At 46.5% G+C, this 24,379-nt stretch overlaps 1 protein-coding gene across 4 annotated transcripts in view; it reads right to left on the reverse strand.

Annotated features, from left to right (window-relative positions):
- Positions 1-205: 205 nt before the first annotated feature.
- The window catches only part of EVC2 (EvC ciliary complex subunit 2), a 126,696-nt gene continuing 102,522 nt past the window's right edge, over positions 206-24,379 (reverse strand). For 2 of the 4 annotated variants that reach the window (XM_072806477.1, XM_072806466.1), the window contains 6 exons: positions 16,766-16,993; positions 9,031-9,245; positions 7,559-7,646; positions 4,636-4,832; positions 2,781-2,882; positions 206-877 (listed from right to left, as the gene is read on the reverse strand). In XM_072806477.1, the coding sequence (XP_072662578.1) occupies positions 607-877; positions 2,781-2,882; positions 4,636-4,832; positions 7,559-7,646; positions 9,031-9,245; positions 16,766-16,993 (1,101 nt within the window). In that variant the 3' untranslated portion in view covers positions 206-606. Of the gene's footprint in view, positions 878-2,115; positions 2,294-2,780; positions 2,883-4,635; positions 4,833-7,558; positions 7,647-9,030; positions 9,246-16,765; positions 16,994-24,379 lie in introns of all 4 variants that reach the window. The other 2 variants (XM_072806483.1, XM_072806471.1) reach the window with 2 other exon arrangements.

Genomic DNA, 24,379 nt, shown 5'->3' on the forward strand with positions numbered 1-24,379 from the left:
CTTACCTTCTTAAGCCTTTGGATTTCCTCATTTATAAAAGGAGGAAAAAACTCTAATTTGAGTTGGAGATCGAACACCCTAGTTTCTGGCCACTGGAATGATGGAGGGTCAATCTCTGTTGAACACAATAACGTGCAGCCAAAACAGAAGTAATTAAAAATAAAGGGTTCCTACATAAAGCAAAACCAAATGCCATCCTAAGAGCTCTGTGTAAAATGCATTTATTTTCCAAAGTTCCCTTGATAAAAATAGGATACGTAACAAACACAAAATGCAAGAACAAAGGGCCTCACTTTGACACACAGCCCATATGCAGCCAGATGTTGCAGGAGTATGAACCATGGGTTAGGGTTGCCCTCCAGACCCGCAGAGGTGAGACTGAAGGCAACAAGGGTTCAAGGCTGGTCCTGAGGCTGAGGAGAGTGGACTCTCTGGAAATTCATGAGATCAGATGAAACTGAGTCCTTGAGAGTCGTAGGTGTTGGGAGGTGTCTGCGTCTTCTCCACATGCAACTTGTATCTATGCATTATACACTATAAACACACACACACACGTGGGCGAGAGAAAAATATCTATCTTCAGACTCCCTGGAGCTTTCCTTGGGACTAGTCCAAGCCCAAGGCCCAAGTGGCCTTTTTAGCATTCAGAAAGTTCTTCTTCTTTCTCCTGGGAGGAACATGCAACGAGATCTCTGGTTCCTTTGGATTTCTGAATATGAAGAGCTTCTCGCCTGTGTTTAATAAATCAATGGTTTCTGCCCCTACAATGGGCACAGCAGCTGGTTCTCCGATGGACTCCAGGGACAGGTGCGGCCAGCTTCCTATTCCAGGCAATATCACTCTCTCTCTGAGAGGGGGACATGTCTTCTTTAATATACTAAAGAAAGAAGAGAAGATCAGATGTGACATTTTTGGCAACTGACCCTCCTGAGTGTCCTAATGGGAGCCTTACAGGAGAATCCATTTTGGGTCCTCAGCCCTCAATCAGATGTCATTTTAATGAAAGATTTTTTCCCTGTGGTCATCAGATTGCCCCTAAAATTAGCTGAAGCCTACAGCAAGTGGTGTCTACAGACCACTTCTAAGTCACTTCCTGACTTGTGACTTAAATGTGCAGTTTTGCAAACCTGTTGTCATCATGTTGTTAGCTTGAAATTGGCCCTGGTCAGAGTAGGTGCACCATGGAAACTGGTAAATGCTACAAATCAGACCATTTCTGTCTCTCTCCCCACCAACCAATGCTCAACATTTACCAGGACATCATTGCCTGTGAACCTCATACCAAAAAAGCAGGCTGATGAGCTCTGATTACAAAGCAAGAGTTAGAAGTCAGGCAAACTGAAACAGAAGAGCAACACTCTTGGGGGATGTCCCATAAAAGGATTGCTGGACTCCTGTCCATGAGTGGTCCAGCCCTAAATCCCTGGAAGCTCTTGGTCATGGCCAGGGCTACTTCTAAGAGCCATATACAACCTAAAAGCCACAGGGTTCTCTGTGTCCAATCCGGGCATGATGAGGTCATGTCAGTGGGGGTCACCTCCTGGAAGTCCCGACGGGATCACTGGTCCTTCTAGGGCAAGATGTGGCAGATGGGGCAACACCATCTTCTGCCCTTGCAGCTGGTCTGAATCTGAGCAAGGATTCCAATGCAGCTCTGTGTGATTCAGAGTCTCCTCTTCCTGCATCACTGCACAGTGCCTCTGGGCAGGGCAAAGGCTAGCAGGGTGAGCCAGGGGAGTGGGGCCAGTTCTCCTCCTCACCTGCTCACTCCACTCACAACCTGCAAGTGCCTTCGCTCCCCCAGCCTGGGGGAACTGATATCTGCTCCTCCGTGGAGGACTTCACAATTTATACAGCTCGAAATTAATTTTCTTGGTTTGGGCTCAGAATCCTGATCTAATTTCTTTGGGACTAAATTCTGACATCCAGACTATTATCGGTGGCTCCAGGATTTTTAACACGGACAATTCACGAAGCGTGGCCTCAGCACTTTTACCTTAGCTGAGAATTTATGGAAGGGGCAGGATTCAGGTTACACGCCTCGCTTGGACACGGATTGCTTCCAGAGCACACAGTGGATAGATATTATCACTTCTTACCCTGTTATGAACCTACCTAACCTCACTTTTCCTCCAAAGCTTTTCCAGTGGGAAACACTGGACGCACTTGGTCGACCATGTGTAGCAATCTAAAACCATCCTGGCCTTAGCTCTCTTTGACCTCCAGCTGTGCAAAAACCACAGCTAAAAGAGAAAGGTGCTCGATGGAGTGGAAAGATTACTGGCCTGGAAGTCTAGGGAAAGAAAGGGGTTAGTCAGATGGTTCCAAATCCAATGGCCACCATTTCCCAGCTGCAGGCTTGGTGCCTCTTCCTGTGACCTACCGGAGCTGGAGTGTCAGCATCCCTACTTTCTGAAAGGCTGGGAGACTCAGGGCAGTAGATGGCAAAGGACTTTGTAAACTATAAACTCCAAATAGAGATACAGATTTACTCTCCCTCTAATGACATCCCTTTTGAAAACAGCCACTAATTAAAATAAATACAGTAAAGTGCTAACAAATGATCAAGAATATTCTCCCACTGACAGCAAGAGGCCTGCCTATCTTCAGCTCCTAAACTAAGTCCACTGTGAGTAAAGATTGCGGTCTGTCAGGAAGGAATGTGGGGATGCCAGCAGTCACCCTCCTCAAGGTTCCTGGGCCTCTCGCCTCCCGTCCCACTCCCAGGCAGCCGGGCTGACCCTCTTGCCCAGACCACCTGAGCAGGTGCTCAGCTTTACCTCTCCTTCCTCTCTCGGGCCCAGAGCAGTTTTTCCAGTCCTCTGCTTATCAGTTCTCCTCGCAGTCGGCCTTCCAGGGCTTGCCACCAGGCTTGGTGCTTCCTGAAGGCAAGAAGGGAGGCTCTTGTATTTCCTAGAATAGACTCTTCCTGAAAAGCACGATGGCACTCCATCCCTCAACACGACCTTGGCCTGACAGGAAGAACTCGTTTTCATGGTCTGTCTCTCACTCGAGGCACACTGACTGAGCACCTGCTCTGGTCAAGACACAGTCTCTGCCCCCTTTGACCAGGGGTCAAAGCCGGGAAACAGGTGACATCAGTCAAGCAGCAGAAGGCTGCCTAGAGGTGGGGACCCTTGAGGTGAGTCTTGCCTCCCCACAGCAGGGGACCCAGAGCACGTATGGTGGAATGCACCCTGTGTGTTAACGTATGGACTTTCCACCACCCTCCATCCCTGGTGTATGCTCCAGGCAGCAGGACTTTGTCTCTTATTCTCTCCCACATGCTACTGTCTGTAACAGTGGACATGCAAGAAGCTCAGCAGGGTTTTATGAATATATTAAGAAAGTTGGAATGGCACAGCAGAAGCTTGGAAGGTGGGCTAGGCCGGGAACCCCAATGCTACGTGAAGGACCATGATTCTCTGCTATTGGGAAAGGACACTGCAGTGTCACATAAGGAAGTCAGGGGCTCAGGTCAGTTCAGTAAAGGACAGTGTGGAACCCAGAGTCCTGTCTGTGCTGTGCTCATTCCACACCCTTGCTTTCCGCCTCTCCTTATAAAGAGCCTTTGCTGACCAAATTCACACCTGGAACCTGCTCCCAAAGGAACGTATCTATGCAGCATTATCTATAATTGAGGAAAAAAATGAATCCAAAACAAACGTCCAGTTAGAAGGCATGAGCTGCATACACTAGGCTACACACCTCTGGGGAATGTCACATGGTTGTTAACAATAATACCTATGAAGGGGTTTCAATAACGGTGAAAAGTATGAATTTTAAATTAATAAAACAGCTGAGAATATGGCCTAAATGGCGTGATAATTATTGCATAGGACGACATCTGCACATGAACAAGAGTCAGAAGGAAATAAGCAAACTCGCCTGTGCTGTAAAGTTCTGAGGAGCAAGACACAAGGTTGCATCTGCCGGGATTACTACACACGCAGAGACACACACATATTTCACACACTCGCATACACTGAACACACTCATAAAGCCCAGTAAGGAAACAGTTTCTGGACAAAGAATTGTAAGAAAATGCTCACAGCCCTTTTCTCCAGGTAACAGAACCAGGAAATTTCTTTTTCTTTTTTTTCTTTGTATGTACTTTTTACACTTCCTCTAAGGTGTGTGTAAGCATTACATGGCTGGGGAAACATTTTCTTAAGATACTACTTGAAAAATAAACTGGTGGGGATCCCTTCGTGGCGCAGCGGTTTGGTGCCTGCCTTTGGCCCAGGGCATGATCCTGGAGACCCAGGATCGAATCCCACGTCGGGCTCCCGGAGCATGGAGCCTGCTTCTCCCTCTGCCTGTGTCTCTGCCTCTCTCTCTCTGTGTGTGTGACTATCATAAATAAATAAAAATTTAAAAAAATATTAAAAAGAAAAGAAAGAAAAATAAACTGGTGATGAAGATAAAAGATTGGACAAAATACTCAGGCCTCCCATGACGTATCAAGGGTTCACGGCCACCAGTGTGGACGTCCTCTGCTCCCATGCCATAAAGTGACGGCCAGGGGAGGTGTGTGTGCCCGGGGCTCACAGGCGTCCTGCTTTGTCCCTGCGTGTGTTCCCCTCGTGGAATCTCACTCAAGTGCTCCCAATGCAGCCTGGATGCCGCACTCACCTCCTCCTGGCCAGGTCGGCCTGCTCCCCGCCTCCGTCGTTCTCCACCGTGTGGTCAGGATGCTTCTGGGTGCCTGGATCGAGCGCCGCCAGGAGCTCAGACTGCAAGGCGGTGGGCAGAGCCACGCTCAGGAGCCGGCGCAGCGTGGCCCCTGGCACCATCGCCAGCCTGGACAGGTACGATGCCAGTCTCAGCTCCTAGAGGGGTGATGGGGAAGCTCGTGACCTCACTGCCCTGACCTTGATGAACAACCCGTTTAAATGGATGACAGTCTTAGGACGTTTTGTCCCACGGAGAGAACTATCTTAGCAGCTCGGTCTTGAAAACACATCCCCAAATTCACAGAACTGTCAAGAAGGATCTACTTGGTCAGCAACCCTGGCAAACCGTGACACACCAGAAACCTTCATCCATCCTCCCAACTGCTCCCAACTCATGCAGAATGGCCGCATCTCTGGCCTGCACCGGGGCGAGCTGGTGACACTTCTCTCCTGCTCATGCACCCTGGTGACACTTCTCTCCTGCTCATGCACCCTGACGCAGCGTGGCTCAGAGCAAACAGCACAGGATCAGGAAAGAACTGGAATGTCCCCAAACCAGCAGATGGTTGAAGAAGCTGTGTGCTGGGCACACCTGGATGGATGCCACGTGAAAAGAGCCTGTATCCACAAGTCCCTCCTATAAGATTTCATGTGTCTTTCTTTCCAGAACTGACAAAATGTGGACATGGAGAAGAGTGTAGTGGTTGCCGGGGGTGAGGGATGGGAGAGGGGTGGGTGCACCTGTAAAGGGGTGGCACGAGGTGGGTCTCTGTGCCGATGGAATGGTTCTGTATCTCGATTGTGGAACTGATTATGTGAATTGACACAGAACTTATACTCACATTTTGTAATATGTAACCACGGGGGGAAACTGAGTGAAACATGGGGTGGGGTACTGGAACTCTCTACACTAGCTTCAACTTTATGTGAATTTAAAATTGTTTCAAAAGAAAAAGTTAAAGGGGGGGGGGCTGTCTAGATTCTGCACTCAGGAAACCCTGGGCTGCCCTCCAGCCCCACTGCACAGAATAGACCCTGTGTGTCCTGGGGCAACCCCCTTCTTTCTCTTTGTGCTCGGGCTTCCTTATTTGTAAAGTGGGGTAACTGTAACCCCTCCAGCAGATGTTTCTGTGAGGTCAGAAGGACCTGCCATGTGGAGAACCATCGCACCCCATGGAGATCCAGACAGCAGCTCCAAGCAACATGCTTTTCTTCCCCTGCAGTCTGGGGGATGAAAGTCTGAAGTCACTTCCACTGAGCTCAAGTCAACAGAGCTCGTTCCTGCTCAGGCTCAGGGGACAATGCATCTTCCTGTCTCTTCCAGCTTCTAGCTGCCACCTGCCTGCCTTGGCTCATGGCCCTTCCTGCATCTTCAAAGTGTATCCCTCCAACTTCTGCTTTTGTCGCCATCACACGGCCCTCCCTTCTGTGCCTGCTGCTGCCTCCCTCTTACCAGGACCCTTTTTCTCCTTCCTGTGTGGATTTCTACTCTTTGTGGGTTTTTGGCATATTTCATCCTTATCTGTTTTTTTTTTTGTTGTTGTTGTTGCTGTTAGTCTTTTTGTTTGTTTTTTGTTTTTTACAGATTTTATTTATTTGACAGAGAGAAAGAGAGAGAGTACAAGCAGGGGGAGCGGCAGGCAAAGGGAGAGGGAGAAGCAGGCTCCCCACTGAGCAGGGAGCCTGACACGGGGTTCGTTCCCAGGACCCTGAAATCATGACCTGAGCTGAAGGCAGGTGCTTAACCAACTGAGCTGCCCAGGTGCCGCCTTGTCTTTGTTTTTAAGAAATGTTGCCTATTTTAAGGAATTTAAGCAATGTGATAAAGCACAAAGGTTAATGTTAAAATAATTATCCCAAATGCCATTATCCAGAAGTGATTATCAGTAACATTAGGCAAGCACTGTTCCAAGCATCTTTCTAGACATATATGTGGATGATGGATGGATGGATAGGGGATGGGGGATGAGGGAATGGATGAGTGGATGAATGGATGGGTGAGTGGATGGATAGATGGACAGAACTACATAAATGAGATCATAATGCACACAAAATACAATTCAGTTTATGTATGTATTTTGTTGATTGCCTACTCTCCACACTAGAATATCAGCTCCTGAGGGCATGACATAATTTCTGTGTTTACTGCTGAAATCCCAGTGGCCAAGACAGCCCGTTGCTTACTTTGAAGCATGGTGAGTATTTATTCACGAACAAAGCCTCTTCAGAGGATGTCAGGGTCTTTGAAGTCAAGGGGACTCGAAGTCACGCCTTATGTGGTTAAGACAGTATTCCACTTTGTCTACAAACGGCCACAGTCATGCTGGAAACCTCTCAGGCGTAAAGAGTGTTCAGTGAGGAATATGGATGGGGTCCCGGGCTCACCCACTGCACGGGAAAGCTTCCTGATGTGCTGGGTCAGTGCCATTCATTTCTTAAGCACCCCTTTCCCATTTTAGTCATGAAGCAACGAGGAAGTCTCTTGCTTTAAAAGGAATGTGCAGTAGCATGAAATGGAATGGCTACAGCAGTTAAATAGAGCAAAAGCTGATTTCAGTGACTAGCTTTGTTTGTAGTGGAACCTCCTGTGTGTTAAACTTGTACCAGAGAAGAGAAGCATGTCTGGATACCTGGTGAGTCTCAGAAAAGAAGCTGACCAGGGCGGTCACTACTACTGTCACCATTGCCACCGCTGTGCCTGACAGGAACGTCTCCTGCCTGCTGGCCTAGGGCCAGGTGCTTGTCATAAATCCACTCAGCCATCCCCAGGTCCTGTTGTCACCCCGCCCGTGCTACAGGTGAGGACACGTGCACTCTGAGGAACAGGTGACATGACATGTGCTGACGAGGGCTGAACCACAACATGGATAACGGGTCCTCACCTGGCTGTACAGGGTCGCAAAGGTGTCGAACTCCATGTTCTCCAGCAAATCTTCGAGCACAATGCCATGGTCTCGCTCCTCCCTCCAACTAGCATGCAGACAAAATCTAGGTGAGTCCACTTTAATTACAACATGACCTTAGAAGACCATGTAGTTATTTAAATAACAATCACAAAGGAAGAAGTTTTGTGGCAGCTGTATGGAGACTTTTCTGTACCTTTGCTGGGCCAGCTGTGGTCCTAGTTGGAAAACACTTGGTATCAGTAGTCATGCTCAAGAAGACCAAGATCTGGGGTCCTGGCCCACCATGTGTCCCATGTGGAAGCAGACCCGGAACCACGTTCCCAGCTTGGTCCTGGCTCTGGCCACAGAGGCTTGGGGTGCCTTTCCACATGAGGGTTCCCCTCAGGCTCTCTGACTTCCACATGAGAGGATCTGCCTACCTGGTCCCTTAGCCGATGGAGGTGGCACTGTGGGTGATCCACTCTGCACTCTTTTGTTAGCTAACACAACCCCAAATTTATGTCAGAAGCTTTTTTCACGAGCGATTTCCTCCATAAAGCATGAGGCAGACGAGGGTGTCCTATACCCGAAAATCCTGGTGTAAACCAGGTCCTCGTCTCCAAGGGCCGGGCCTTGCCCTTTGATCACATACATCCAGCCCCTCCTACGATTAGTTCGAGTGGAACAGAACTGCACTTTGATATCGTGTTTCTAGGAAAGCATAATCAAATACATTAAAATAACTTGTAATCTCGCCACCCAGAAGTCACATCTGTTACAACTGGGTCTCTCTGCTGCTAATTAGTTTGTGCGCATGTGTTTTAAAAAATGGAATCACACTATGTCTCTAGTTTGTACCCCGTCCTTCCCACATCAACCTTATAGTCACAGTGGAACACCATAAAGCTGTTAAAAAGTACATTTGCCAAGAGTTCTTAATGTCTTGGGCAAAGGCTAATTGCTAATTAAGAAGAATGCAAAGAACAGCCCTAACAGAAGGTAAGGGCTCTGTCTTGTTTTCTAATTTTACAAAAGCAGGATATGAACTGTTACATTCAAGGTGAGATCTGAGTGAGGCCGGTATTCACTGCATCACACCCCTGTCTGGATAAAGTGCTGTGATTATGTGCGATGCTGGCACCGGGTAAGGCTGGGTGAGGGTGGGGCATGGAATTTCCCTGTACTATTTCTGCAACTTCTTGTGAGTCTACAATTATTTGAAAATAAAAAGTTTAAAAAATATGTTCAGCAAAAACCTCAATGATACCAAAAAGAATCATTGGCAGGGGTAATGTCAGGGAAGAAGAACATCCCCTCCTAAGTCAGCAGCTGGTGTCTAGGCACTGGGAGGACACCTCAGCCAGCAGGGTGACAGCCGGGGGGCCGGGTCCAGATGAGCCAAGAGGCCAGGTGCCCCCAGGCCTGCAGGGCCGATACCATACTGTGCCACCGCTGGGCACCGGGCTCACCTCTGCTGGTGGCGCTCCAGTAGCTTCCGGCTCTGGCTCAGGGCTTGCTGCAGGACAGCAGACATCTGCCTTTCAGAACCCGTGTCCTCGGGCTCGCCCAGAAGCCCGGGCCCGTCGCCAGCCCACTGCTGCCGGCTTGTCAGAGCCCGCTGTAGCTGAGACGCCTCCTGGTGGGCCAGCTTGTCTTCCAGCTTCCTCTCCAGCTCCTGGAGCTCCTGCACACAGAGGGGCAAGGGGTCCACAGATTAAATCAGAGCTCCTGGGCCTGGCACGATCTGCTCTTGCTTGCCTCCCCACTCTAGACGGGTGGAACAGCGCAAGGAGGCCACCCGGGGACCTCTCACACCTCCCTGCCTTTGCACACACTGCTCCTGCCACCTACAGGGCCCTCCTCTGGTTGCCTGTGCAGTTCTGAGTCTCCTTTCAAGCCCTCGCTCAAGGACATCCTCAGTGAGGGGTTCCTCAGGTCCCCGGGACAACGCGGACACCCACTCCAAAGGTGCCCGCTCGCTTTCCCCTGTCTGTGCCCATCACAGGCTGAATGTCTGTGGTCCCTCACAATTCCTATATTGGGGCCTTAACTCACAATGGGATGGTACTTAGGGGAGTGAGTGAGGCTTTGGGAGGCAAATGAGTTTAGATGAGGTGCCAAAGGTGGGGCCCCAGGATGGGATCAGCGTCCTTGTTAAGACTGGAAGAGAGACAACTGAGCCCCCAGTCTCTACCATGTGAGGATTCAACAGGAAAGTGGCCATCTGAAGCCAGGAAGGAAGCTCTCAGCAATGAATGATCAAGGCTGGTGCCTTGATCTTGGATTTCCAGCCTCCAGACCTCTGAGAGAAACGTCTGTTGTTTCAGCCCCCCAGGCTCTGGTGTTTGTTATGGAAGCCCAAGCAGGCTGAGACTACCCCATCTCTGTAGCTGCCTGAAGTTGCCGTACCCGTACCTTTCCGTTAGAGTGTGAGCTCCGGGGGGCAGGGCTGGATCTCCAGCTCACTGTCTGCAGCGCTCAGCACTATGCCTGGCAGCTGGCACCTGTCATTGCTGATGTATAGGACACCAGCACACATTTATTCACCTGGTGGGAAGCCTGTGCCGGAGCACAACAACCAGGGTGGACACGGATGGGACCCACAGCACGCTGGGTGCCCTTCTAAGTGTTCACATATATTAATCTCATGGAGTCCTTGAAACCACCCTATGGAATACATACTCTTATTTCCCCCACTACAGATGAGGAGATTAAGGCAAAAGAGTTAAAGTAATTTTCTGTCTCATGCAGCTCTTAAGTGGCAGAGCCAGGCCAGGTCACACAACACTGCCTCTTGTTGGCCAAGGAGAAGAAAGCTGCATTCTTAGGCCACCAGAGTCAGATAATCTGGCTACAGGGTTCTGTCCACAGCCTGCTCAGGTTTAAGGAGAGATGGGGGCTGGAAGGTCCCAAGCCTCGTAGAACGTAGACACAGGCCAGGACTCTAAGTGGGGGTGAAGGGTGAAGCTGGGACTCAGTCCAGGGGCTTCAGATGGGCTCCACAGAGGACGGTGGTCCATCATCCTCCGAAAATAAGTGCAAAAGAGCCTGCCGTTCTGAGCGGAGCCATCTAACACACTGAAGTTTCCAATTACGGCCATCCATCTCCTTGCAGCATCCCAAATGTAAACATAACCAAACACAGAGCTTCTAACAGCGCTAATGAGTTTCTGACAGCATGTGCTGTCAGCATGCCCGGAGCCTGCTCGTGGACGAGGCTCTCACTGATCCCACACTCGCGCTGGCCAGCCCCAGCCACGGTGTGGGGAACGAAGGCCAGAACCCACAGCTGCCAGTGTCTCCAAAGCAGGAGGAGAGCACAGAGAGTGTCACACTTGTTTTCCAAGACCTGGTGAGCCGTGACTGGGAACAGAAAGTGAAGTGGGAATGTGTCCTGCAGGCTGTAGCTGCTGATGGCACATCCTTCCAGAGGCCAGCCTGTTCCTCAAACTCCTTCCACACCCTGTACAACCACCTGCCACTTTGCACAACTGGAATCCAAGGCCTGGTTCTGGAACTATCTTCCTTAATACCTGTTCTCCTCCCTAGAGTTTAACTGCTGAGGGTGGAGAGCCAGGGACTGCAGCTGGCCTGTTTACCCTTCTGCCCAGCAGGGACCACAGGGCCTGGCTCGCAGAAGAAAGAACAGTCACGGCCAGCAGCAGCATCTCGATTATTCCTAGAAATAATAATGTCAGCTAGCATGTACTGTCAGACTCGATCCAGCACAAAGGAGAAATGTGTTATTATGGGATGCCTGGGTGGCTTAGCAGTTAAGCATCTGCCTTCGGCCCAAGGCGTGATCCTGGAGTCCTGGGATCGAGTCCCACGTTAGGTTCCCTGCAGAGAACCTGCTTCTTCCTCTGCCTGTGTCTCTGCCTCTCTCTCTCTGTGTCTCTCATGAATAAATAAATAAAATCTTAAAAAAAAAAACCAAATGTGTTATTATGCCATAATATAGATAAGCTGGCTAAGGCGCAGAGAGTATTGGTCAATCTCCTGAAGTAACAGAACAGCACAAGTGCCATGAATGAGGAGGGATTTCAGGTTTCTCGGGCTCTGGGCCCCATGCCTCGGCACTGTTGTCTCTGGCAAGCACTCTGTAGGTATCAGTTGAATGAATGGTTAGACAGATAGACAATGAGATGAAAGACAGATTGACAGCTCTAGGCCTTTTATTGGGCAGAAGGGGTCAGGGGTGAATGAGATACGGCCCCTGGACTCTGGGAACTCACAGTCTAGTGTGGATGACAGCTGTGCAGTTACAGTGACAGTAACAGCCACCATCTGCTGTCACAGAGATTTGGGAGGGACAGGATGTAAACATGAAGCTGAAAGAGACCAACTCTGCCCAAGGGAATCATAGAGGTCTTCACAGAGGAGGCAACATTTGGCTTGACTCAGACTATGGATATGAGCTTGCAAAGGGGTGAAACAGAAGCCAAGCCCATTCAGAGGAATGGGAGTAATTCGGAGGAATGAATTCAGAGCCTGAATGGAATGGATGCTCAAGTGTGCAGAGCAGCAAAGGTCCAGGTTGAAATGCGGGGTCCCTCCGACAGTAGTGAAGGCGGAGATTTAAAATCTAGAGTAGAGGCAGGCTGAGGTTGTCAATGATCATTTCTGTTTTTCAGAGACTTCTCAGGCCACAGTGTAGAGGGGACCAGAGTAGGCGGAGGGATGCAGGCGGAAACACATGTAAGGACAGGAGCCAGGCTTTGCAGGAGAAGGTGCAAGCCCTGCTTTCCAGCTGCGGGAGCTTGGGGCAACGCTGTAACCTTCCTGAGCCTCATTCCTGCATCTGTAGAATGGGTATAGAAGCATCATGGGCTTGACAGAAGGTTCAAACACTTCTCATGATGCTCTGGACTTACGGAGAGCCCGATTCACATGAGCAAATTACTGTTAGTGTTATTTTTCTTTTTCATGTCTAGATTTGTCCTAGCAGTGAAGCTGGGCACCAAAGTCAGGAATGGGGAAAAAAGTTCTCGCAGAATCAACAAACTGGGTGATTAGCAGCAAGTGGGCAGTAAGCCAGAGGAAGAACAGAGGAAGACACCGGGTTCAGGTTTGGAACAGTGGATCCAGAGCAATTGAACTATGGTGCAGATATAGTGGGTATGGTTGGTCTGGGGTCCCAGGATCTGTTAGGGGGAAGTCCATCCTCTGCAGATTTGCCCATCATGCCTCATGGCCCCATGATTCAACTGTGCCTTGCCTATGTTCCCATCTCACAAGATGCGTTGGAATCTTTCATCCAAGGTGGTGCACCTGATATAGTTCTCTTCCAAGTCCTTCCTTCCAAAGCATTTCATTTCATGGTTTTTTAATTCCTTTGAATGTTTAACAGCTTAAGAGCCCATTCACAATGGGAAAGCGGTTTTCACGGAAAGATCAAGTTGTGGAATGAAAGTCTAGTATCTGGAGCAAAACAACAGGTTTGTCTTCCCTTCAAATGCAAATCAAGAAAACACTGGCATCTTCACATCCACTGCCTTTCCACCAGCTGAATAATACATCATGTGACTTATGAGCAGTTGCTTCCATTTCAGGACACATAACTCTTCCAAACACATTCGAGAAGATGGAAACTTTGATGTTACGCAAAAAGGCTGTGAGATGAAACTGAAAATGTAAGCGTCATACTACCCAATGACTACAGAAGTCAGGGCAGTCCCAAGGTGTCTCAGGGCTGAGCTGAGCGGTTGCCCAGGGCACTCGGGGGGCAGCAGGTGAAATGTGAGCTGAAGGCCACAGGCTCCTAGTGTCTACTCTGCACCTAATCAATACACGACCTTGACTTGTCCCTTCTCTGTAGGCCTCACATCCTTCACCTGTAATTCGGGGCCACGCATACCCCTGCACCCATCATCTCTCTCATTCTTGCTGTGGATTTTGGGTAAATACCCAGTGTTGGTTTCCTCCTGACATGAATTTGCTAAGAAATTTTTATCTTAGGTGGGTGTTGAATTTGACAAAATACTTGTTGTGTTATACTGAAATGATCATATAAGTTTTTTCTTTTCTCCTTTAATCCGTTAACCTGGCAAACTTTGTAAATGGATATTTTAAAGTTCAACCAACCTTATATTTCTGGGAAAAACTCAACCTGGCCATGCTGTGCTAATTATTTTATGGATGGCTGGATTATGTTAGTGGTATTTTGTTTACAAGTTGTATGTCTAGGCTCACAAGTAAGGGTGAACTATAATTGTTCTTATACTACTCCTGTCTGGTTTTCATGTCAGGGTTGTCTAAGCTTCATAAAATGAGGAATATTCCCTATTTTTCTAACATCAGGAATAATTTGTATATGAGATTGGAAAAATTTGTTGGAGCTCACCTATAAAACTATCAGGATTGGTGCCTTTTTGTGTCAGATTTCCTGACTACTGAATCAATTTCTTTTATGGTAATAAGACTTTCTACTTGAGTCCATTTTGACAAATTTTCTAGGAAATTTTCCATTTCCTTTCAGTTTTCAAATTCATCTACACGAAATTGTTCACAGAGTTTTATTTTCTAAAACTCTACTGCATGTGTAGTTAATGATGCTTTTTATTATTTATTAGCCCCATATCTCTTTTTCAAATGGCCACTCGTGTCAGAGCTTTGTGTATTTTATTAGCCTTTTTTCAGAAAATTCAAATTTTCACATTACTGATCCTTTCTGTCATAGTTTGGTTGGTTTGGGGTAAGTTTTTTTCTTATTTTACTTATGTGATCTTCCTTCCTTCTTTCCAGATTTATTTCTCATCATTCCCCTCTAGCTTTTCATATGATCTTAATCATAAGCCTTTCTTTTTAAATATAAGTTTAGGGCATTAATTTCCCTTAGAGCTAAAAAACTACTTTGGCAAAATTCCACAAATTTTAATATGTTGTATTTATATTATTTTTCTGTTCTACATTAAAAAAAAAATTCCATTATCATTTCTTCGACCAATGAATTATTCAGAAGTAAGTTTTAAAACTTTCCAAGCATGGACTGTGAGTAATAATCTTTTCTTAAATGGATTTAAACTTAATTTTCTTTTTCAAAAAGGTGGTCAAATAATATTGTATAACTTAATTGTAACTGTTCCAATGTGTGCACAAGAATAATATGTATTTGTTAACTGCTGGCTGGAAGATTCTGTGGACATACATTAAATACAGGTTGACTGACTGGTTAATCAACTCATTGGTATCTTCACATGTCTTATCTGATCAACCACAGAAAAGGGGTGTGCTGCAATCTCCCACTACAGTGACAGATTTACCAACTTCTCCCTGCTGTTTTGTCAATTGCTTTTCGTTATTTTGAGTCTTTTATCACATACATGCAAGTTTAGAATCACTCTGCTGTGCTCGTGAATGAAAACTCTAAAGTCATTTTGGTATTACCTTTAATTTTTAAAATAATTTCATAAATCATTATTTTATATTCTATGCTGATCATCTGAGCATCTAACATCTTTAGAGATTTCAATCTGTTGGGTCTTTATTCATTTATTTTTTGGTTTCTCTGCATATACATCATTTTGTCTTGCTTATGTGTTTGGGGACTTCTAATTTTAACTGAGAACTTATATTTGGCTGGAATTAATCTGTGAAAATCCGGAGATGCCCAGATGGAGAATATTTCCCTCTGGAGAGGATTTGTTTTTGCTCTGGCCAAGCACTAGAGTAGTCAGCCATCCCAGAACCATTGTAATTTAATTTATCTCTTTGGGAGATTTCCTGACTGGAGAGCTGAAGTACTTTTGGATTCCTTCAAACCAGCAGAAGCCTTTGAAAACAAATTCACAGAGGAGAGTCCCCTCCCCTTTCCCCCTCCCCCCACCCCCAGCCCTGGGGAATGGACAGGTCTTCCCATGAAGGGTGGCTCCTTTGACAGCAGGTGGCTTTCTCCTCCCACCCCCTCACTGGGGGTTTTACCTCCTCAGGACACCCCAGCCTCATATCCTATCCCCCCAAATGAACCCCAAATCCCTGGGTTGCAGATCTCAGTTCTTGCCCTGGGATTGGAGCCTCTGGATTGGCCTTCCCTGGGATATCCTTGGCCTTTGGTAATTTTCCACATTCTCTTGTGCACTAACAGAGCATTAGGATGTATGTTTATTTTTACTTATCCAGCATCTGAATGTTTTGTGCTGGAATACCAACATTTCCACTTCTTTCTATCCTGAAAAACATCTGACATAATGCAGGCTGCATGATGTTTATGGGAGAAACAGCTCAGGACTCTTCAGAATCTAATGTTATTTATGACTTTAAAAAAGGAATGATGGGAACCCCCACTGGCAAGATCAACGAGGAAGTCCATGAACGTGACCTGGTGGGTTGAAGTCAAAAACAGATTGCTTTCCACTCCTGGCATTTATCAGCCACATGGAGACCTGCCACCTGCCCGAATCTCAATTTCTCCCTGAGAACTGAACATAATAGCAGTGCCCACTTCACAACACAGCTCAATAGTTAAATAATATAATGTGTGATAGAGGGCATAAAGGTGGAGCAGCATAAGATTGTAACTTATAATCAGTCGTGCTTAAAGGGGCATTTTGAGATGTGTGATTAAGAATGATTAATGCTTACACCAGAGTGTGTCCATTCACAGCCTGTTCGTGCTTGCCTGCACATACCTGGCACCCAGTGAGCAGGGTTCCTTTTCCTCTCTAGCGGTATTATAATAACATATGAAGTTCTAAAATCTTCTCATATAGGACCTAAAATCAGTCCACAAAACGGTTAATTCCATTACTTCCATTTTATGAATATACCTCCCACACCTTGACAAAAAGGCAGCACATAGGCATAATGGTAATAAATGTAATTATAAAAATAAACAACAATCCTGGATTTCATCACATCTAAGGCCCGTTAACTGAAAGCTATGCTGTTTCCACAGCTCTAGAAGTGATGATCCCGCAACCCCGCTCTTGATGCAAAGTGCATCCCCGTTTCAGAAACGTTAAAAATGTTAAGATTCAAAACGTTTGCTGCCCGGGGGGTGGGGGGGTGGGAGGGGCAATGCAATCCAGCAGGCTTGAGGCCTTTAGGTCACCTCACTTAGCCCTCCCTGCAACCCTGCAGTGTAGACAGGGCAGGCAACCACCTACTGGACAGGGAGGGAGCCAGGGGAGGGCACGGAGATGAACCCATGAGCCTGTGGATGTGGCGCAGGCTCCAACCCCCTTCCTTGGCGAGCCCCGCACTCACCGGGCTGTGGGACCCCAGGATCTGCTCACAGGCCAACTTTGTCAGGGTCTCAGACTCGCACAGCTCCTCCAAGAGCAGGTCCTGGGTGCTCAGGAGGGCGGTGTATGCCCACAGGGTCTTGGCCGTCCTGGCTGCCTTCTGGAACTGCAAGGAGACCAGCGACTCCGCGAAGCGGGCCTCCTGCTCCTCAAGCCGCTGTACACGTTCCCGGAGGAGCTCTCCACGGACCTGGGGAGCGGGGGCAGGCCAGAAGCCAGGAAGGTGAGTGGAGCACGGTTGGGGCCAGTGGGGAGGACAGCAACGGGGGGGGGGGGGGGGCAAAGAGGAGGTCCCAGCAGCACCCTGCTTGGCTGTGCTCTGTCATTCACTCAAACTGGGAGTATTGGGAAGGTCTCAAATACTCTCAGAGAAGCAGCCCTGGAACCTGCAGGGTGCAATTTAGGACCACAGGGCAGCTCTGCTTATTAAGACCCTCTGGGGCTTCTGGATTCTGGCCGTTCACTCCACACTGACCACTCTCGAAGGTACAGGGGACTGTGTTCCTACCTGGGGGGGAAATCCTTCAAGGTATCCCATCGGGAGGATGAAAGTTCAAAGTTTCTAACACGGGCTCTGAGCCCTTCCCACGGTGATCCCAGCTGAAGTGTGCCTGGAAGGTCCCATCTGATCCTCTGCCACCAACCCCCTTCCCCCTCCACCCCTCCTGGCCACTCTGGGCATGCTCCTGAGCCTACTGTCAGGGTCGCCCTGTGACTGGCATTCCCTGGCACCCCTGTCTTCCTGAAGGTCTCCTGTTTGTCCTTTGGGTCCCTGGTCCTCACTACTCTCTTTGAAGTGTCCCTATGGGGCATTTGTTTGTCACTTACTCCTCTGTCCTTTGTTCAATGTTCTTCTCCTGTGCTGGCCTTTGCCACACTGTGGACCCCGCAAGGACATGAGCCCTTCCAGGGGAGGGCAGGCCCAGGCACCCAAGGGGCTCTGAATATTCCACAGGAGGGAATCCATCCACTTCACTCAGTCACATGCCCAAGCTGTTCATTCTGTCATCTGGGCATCTGCTCTACAACCACTACCTCTTATACTTTCTCCAGAAATGCTGTCATGTGGGGATCCCCGGGTGGCTCAGCGGTTTAGCGCCTGCCTTTGGCCCAGAGCACGATCCTGGAGTCCCAGGATTGAGTCCCACGTCAGGCTCCCAGCATGGAGCCTGCTTCTCCCTCTGCCTGTGTCTCTGCCTCTCTCTCTCTCTATGCCCATCATAAATAAATAGAATCTTTAAAAAAAGAAAAAAAAGAAATGCTGTCATGTGAACAATGTCATGTGGTCTAAAGCTTCTCAGGTGCCACCCCCTACCTGAGCCCTTGAAGGCAGGTCCTTGTAAATGAGTACATCCTCCCTTCACAGAGAGCTCCAGAAACCACAAGCCTGCTCAAGCATGCATCTTGGGAAAGCCTTTCGTTCAATCTTTAGATGTGTGTGGAATCTCACTCACAAAACCAAAGGTAAGAGCAACCCAAGTAACCGTTGACAGACGAATGACTAAACACAATGTGGTCTGCCCAGATAGCGGAATATTACACAGCCTTAAAACAGGAGGAGGTTATGACACTTGCTACCATATGGATGAATCTTGAGGACACTCCGCTAAAAGGGAAATAAGCCAGTCCCAAAAGGACAGACATTGTGGCATTCTACTTATATGAGGTACTTGGCGCAGCTGAATTCGCACAGACGGAAAGCCATGGTGGGTACTGAGGGGCTGGGGGTCACAGACCTGGAGGGTGAGTGCTTCATGGGGACGGAGCTCCAGCTTGGAAAGATGAAAGATCTGGAGATAGGGTGGGGATGGTTGCCCAACAGCATCACTGTACTTCACACCACTGTACTGCTGTACACACAAGTGCTTAAGATGGTAAATGTCATGTTATATATATTTCACCACAATAAAAAAATATTGAAAAAGTTTGTGGAATTTTGTTTTCTGCCATGTAACCTTTTTTTTTTTAAAGATTTTATTTATTTACTCATGAAAGACACAGAGAGAGAGAGAGAGGCAGATACACAGGCAGAGGGAGAAGCAGGCTCCATGTAGGGAGCCTGATGTGGGACTAGATCCCGGGTCTCCAGGATCACACCCTGGGCTGAAAGCAGCGCTAAACCGCTGAGCCACCCGGACTGCCCAATGTAACCTATTTTTAATCCTGTTTGTATTCAGAGGTTTTGAAATGATTGACATAAGAAAGAATATTTAAATGAATAGGAGGCTGACAGAGGATGATGACCCTGTTTCTCCCCTGGTGGCACTGCCTTCCTGTGTCTGGCCATGTGTCCCTTGGAAGAATTGCAAGTCCCAGTTTGAAAAGCTCTGATTTCTTCTCTACAACTTGACCTTCAGGAAAAACTCTGATGGCGGGAAGACAGAAGTGTCCCAAAGAAACAGATGGCTTGTTGGCTGGGGAAGAAAATTTGGTGTAGGGCAAGGTGGGGGGCAGACCTACTAGCGCTTTTTGGAGAGATGGTGCCTTCAACAAGCTTTGGAGAACAAAGAAGAGAGCCAAATGAAATGTAGGGTCTGCAAAAATATAACATATGGGTACCTATGTTTGGTTCACAGGAAAGCTCATAAACCTCAGGGCCAGAGGCCACAATGCACAGAACAGTGGTGAGGAACACAGATACTCTGGAAGACATAGGTTCATTTCCCTGCTTGAATGGGAAAAAGAAGCCTTGTTCTGAAAAGGATGCTATTAGACCCCTGGTTTTTTAGCTGGTTTTTTCCCAGCTTGCAGAACCAGGTGACAGCCACCTGCCCACGGATGGGTTTCCATGGTAACTGTGGATCACACCTGGGCCTCCGGCCAGTCACACTCAGGCTGAGGCATCTGCACCACTCCAACAATGGTCCCATGTCCTTCCAAGACTCAGCAGAGCCTCATGAGAGTGGGACCCCAAAAGCGGTGTCTGATGGCTTCCTCCTGGGGATGCAGGGACGCAAGTCTCTAAAGTATTTCCGGGATCTTAGCTGTTTTCCCACAGTTGCTCTCTCACCCCAAGTTAACAAACAAAAAGTATATTTATGCTGCATTCATCCACCCAAAAAATAATTAATGAGCACCAAATATGTATAATATACAGGAATATGTGATGCACCTAGGGGATGGGGGGTGTAAAGAAGAGGCAAAGATGGATGAGACACAGACCTGACCCTGAAGGAGCTCATCACTGAGGACCTTGGGCAAGTTCAATGTGCTACCTAGAACTATATTTTCTCATCTGTAAAATGGGAGTAATAATGCTTCCTAACACACGGGATTTTTAAAGAAAGCCTTTTGGGGTTTAATTGCCATACAATAACCTGCACATATTTCAAGGCTACCACCTGATGACTGTGACATATTCACACACCCTGAGGCAATGGGAACGGCCATGGCAAATCTAGGCAAACCCTCAAGGAAAAACAGGAGTACAGGCAGGTGGCCAAGAAAAGGATGCATGGTCCCCTTATCATGCACCTGCCATGAGCTCAGATTTCCAAATCACCTCCCCATGGCTGGATGGGTGGTGGCCCAAATACCCTGTAAAGCTGATCCCCTTGCAGAGTGCGGGGCAGAGCAAGGTGGCCATGAGAAGATCTCAAGCGTCATTTCTGCAAATTCACACCTAAAACATGGGGGCAAGCGTGCAGCCTTTCCTATGTCCTGTAAGAATCACGTGGCCAGTGAAATTAAGAAAAGAAAGTTTCTCCAAAATCCTTTTCTTCTTTGGAAAGTTTGATTTGTTAATTTCAGCACAGTAAGAATATGCCTCTGGCGAGGGTTTCCATCCTTGTCTAAAAAGAGCCCTGGGAAAGGGTACAGATTAGCACTTTTGTGACAGGCTTCATTAAATATTCAAGTTATCTAAAGTAATAAAAATTCACTTTCAAAATAATATGCTGTTAAATACTCTTATTTTAAATGGGAAATTCAAACCACTGCCTTACTAATTTCTGACTTGCTTCCCAGTACATTTAAAAAAAAAAAGTTTCTTCTAGGTTCGGTGATGTCCTTTAAATACAAATTAAAATCAACCTCTGTCAGCCAGCAAGAATTACTGGCGCTGAAGCAGTTCAAGACACCGTAGCCTTCCTGCCTAGGTTTGGAAACAAACAACTAGAAACACGAGACAGAGGCCAACATTAGCTTTAACAGTGATGAAATCTATGCTAGAGAACGCAGCCAGGGGTGGGAGGAGTGGGGGACATCCAGATGAATACACACTCCCCCAGGCAGCGGGTCTCTCGATGGATGGAGAATGGGGGCCTCTTGCAGGCTGCCTGGCTTTGGAAGAGAGCTGAGGGAGCCTCACTGAGCACGCCCAATGCCCTCTTTAATCCCACCAGTCAGAAACGCCCCCCTTGGAGAAAAGTGAGCAAAGCATGGAGAGCAGCCAGGAGGTGGCTAGCCAGGAGCACAGGGAGAGACAGTGGTTACATCAAGAACCTCACCACTTTAATGCCTGTGATGGGATGAGCACTGGGTGATATATGCAACTGATGAATTATGGAACACTACATCAGAGACTAAGTATATACTATACGTTGGCAAACTGAATTTAAATTAAAAAATAAAAGATAAAAAAATTCTCATATCCAAAGGCTGGGAGAGAGGGCTAATGAAATGCTCTTTACATAAAAGCATGCCCTTGCATCCTAGTGGCTGGCCCTGGGAAACCCAGATCAGTTTCACCAATGCTTTGCAGGATGGGTTCAAAACTGACGACTCTCTCCTTCATCTTGCAGCAGAAAGGGAGTAGACTCAGCAAAGGGGTGTTATTATTTACTAAATGAAATACAACACTGCTAGATAAACATTATTAGTGCTTACATTTAGACACAGGAAAATTGATTTCTATGATGGTAAAGACACTACCACCCATCATATCAGCTAGATAATCACAGTGCAAAAATCTCAAATATATCAAGGGTACTGCCTTAAACTAGTCAGCACAGTTTTGTTTATGGTTGATCTGTTATCTCTTACATATAAATTTTTCATTTAACTAGCTGTGTGACCTAGACAGGTTGCTTAACCTCTCTGAGTCTTAGTTTTGTCTGTGAAAAGAGATAAGATATCTGTTCATCTGGATGCTCCCCAGCCCCCCGGGTGGCTCAGTTGGTTAAGCATCCAACTCTTGATTTTAGCTCAGATCATGATATCAGGGTTTTGGGATCAAGGCCCGCATTGGGCTCTGCACTAAGTGGGGAGTCTGCTTCTCCCTCTGCCCCCACAAGTTCACATGCTCTCTCTGAAAAAAAAAATGCACAATGTAGAAAAATATTAATAACAAACTTCCTGGCAAAGGATGGTAGATTTGTAGCATGCATCTACTGTTTTCCTTGAGGTAGAACTGAAAGGTGGGGAAAATGAGAGGAGACAATAGCAATAAAATTCCAGAAAGCTGGAAAGGAGATGACTGAATAGCAAAGGACTCAACAGACCCCCAAAGGCTGAATTCTAAGCCAGAAATGGGGCTGGCCAAGAAGCAACATAATTTGTGCTGCAAGTTCCCACTAAGTATCACAGAACATAGACACCTCTGGAAGTTAGAGGTAAAAGCTGAAGGTAAACAAGAGGAGAAGTGGAGCCTCTAGAACTCTATACACCCAACTTGCCCCAGCAACAGCTGGAGATTTATTCTCCAGACGAGTCTATGAACTTGGAGAAACCAGGCTCTATATAGAAGACAGAGGACTCAAGTGAAACTTTACATCCAGACTACTAATATCTCAGTTTTCTTTCTCTGTTTGGTTCTTCATATAGTGGGCAACCAGGCCTTTACCAAATAGGCAGGAGAATGGTCTTCTCTGGGGATGCCAATAAACCTTAAATAAAGATCGTAACATTGGGGTTTCCCAAGTAAATGGTCTAGCCTCATCACACCAGGGTGAAAGTCACCATCCACAGGCCCCACTTATAGGCTCAGAGCTTCCGAGGAGCTTTTGAATACTTCACTCTTAAATACGAGCAGACCAAGGAAGACCACACACTGGGGAAAGCCTCTAAGAAATATAGAGGTAACAGTAAATATGCAGAATTAAAAAAAAAAAAACTTTAACAATGTTCTCAGAGATACAAAAAGTTATAGTAGCCTTAAAAATATATATAATTTCTTTAAGAAGAGAGCATTCAGAGAGGAAAAGAAGCTCTTGATAAATCAGAAGTTAAAAAACTTAAATGAAAATTCAATTAATGGTTTGGAGGATATGCCTCATAAAGTAAAACAAACAAACAAAAAGCAAAAACAAAAACAAACAACTCAAAAAACAAAACAAAAAAACAAATTTAAAAAATAAATAATGAAAACAAGAAAACTAATAGATAAGAGGTCTAATTTCTGAATAATTAGAGACTAGAAAAAGTGATTAGAGACGAGAAAGGGTGTTCATAATCAATATAACTCAAGAAAATTTTCTAAAATGCCAAAATTGGTCAAACTACCCATCAACTGTGGGAGCAGAATGAAAATATTTTCAGTCTTACAAAATTTTAAAATACTAAATCTATGTGCCCTTTCCTAAGAAACGAGAAGATGTGTTTTATTAAAACAAGGAACAAATCAGGCAAGAGAAGAGTGAAAGAAATTCATAGCATGATCCCAAGATGGCAGCTGTACATAAGATGTAAAGTACAACGTCCAGATTGTGGCACAGGAGATGTACAGAGAGGGATATCCTAAAGATTATGAAATTAATAGAAGACATGACTTGTGTGGTGGTCCTCATAGGATAGTTGGTCAACTGTCAAAAAGTGTGTTGAATTAGTGGTAAGTACATAGAAAAGTAACCAAAAAATAAACCAAAGGGTAGCATTAACTCCTGGAAAAACAAATAGTTATACAGAAAAGAAAAATGAAAACTGTTTTATATGGCTCAGATGTGAATAACATGTAAATAATCATAATAACAGAAATCACAAAAATAGATCTAATATATTGAGGAAAATAGAAAAGGCTCATGTGTGTTGCAGATTGAAAGAAGGAAGACAGCTAAATCATATCTTCCATAAAGAAAGGTGAATAGATGATACCCAAAGTAAAGAAATCAAGAAATAGCAAGAGAAGCATGTTATTTGGAAATATGGAGGTAAATGCCAAAAGATCTAGCTAAAAAATTAGAAGTTTTTACCTCTGGAGATTTGAAAATATATATATGTGTGATTATAGGGAGTTGCTCTTTTTTTTTTTAAAGATTTTATTTACTTATTCATGAGAGACACACACAGAGAGAGGCAGAGACACAGGCAGAGGGAGAAGCAGGCTCCATGCAGGGAGCCCGACGTGGGACTCCATCCCAGGTCTCCAGGATCACACCCCGGGCTGCAGGCGGCGCTAAACCATTGAGCCACCCGGGCTGCCCAGAGTTGCTCTTTCTTAGCACAAGCATTGTAGGATTATTTGACTCTAAAAGAATATGCATTTTATAAAAATGAAGAGTACAATTTTAAAAAATGGACAATGTCAACAAAAGTTAGTACATTCAAACCATCCAAAGACAACTGTGGTAAGCCTTTGGTGTGTGAAAAGCAGAAGTGGAATAGATTAGAAAGGTAAGTTGGAGACTAATTGTGAGGCCTT

This window comes from Canis lupus, chromosome 2 (assembly GCF_048164855.1).
Source record: "Canis lupus baileyi chromosome 2, mCanLup2.hap1, whole genome shotgun sequence".
In the NCBI taxonomy this organism is placed as follows: domain Eukaryota; kingdom Metazoa; phylum Chordata; class Mammalia; order Carnivora; family Canidae; genus Canis; species Canis lupus.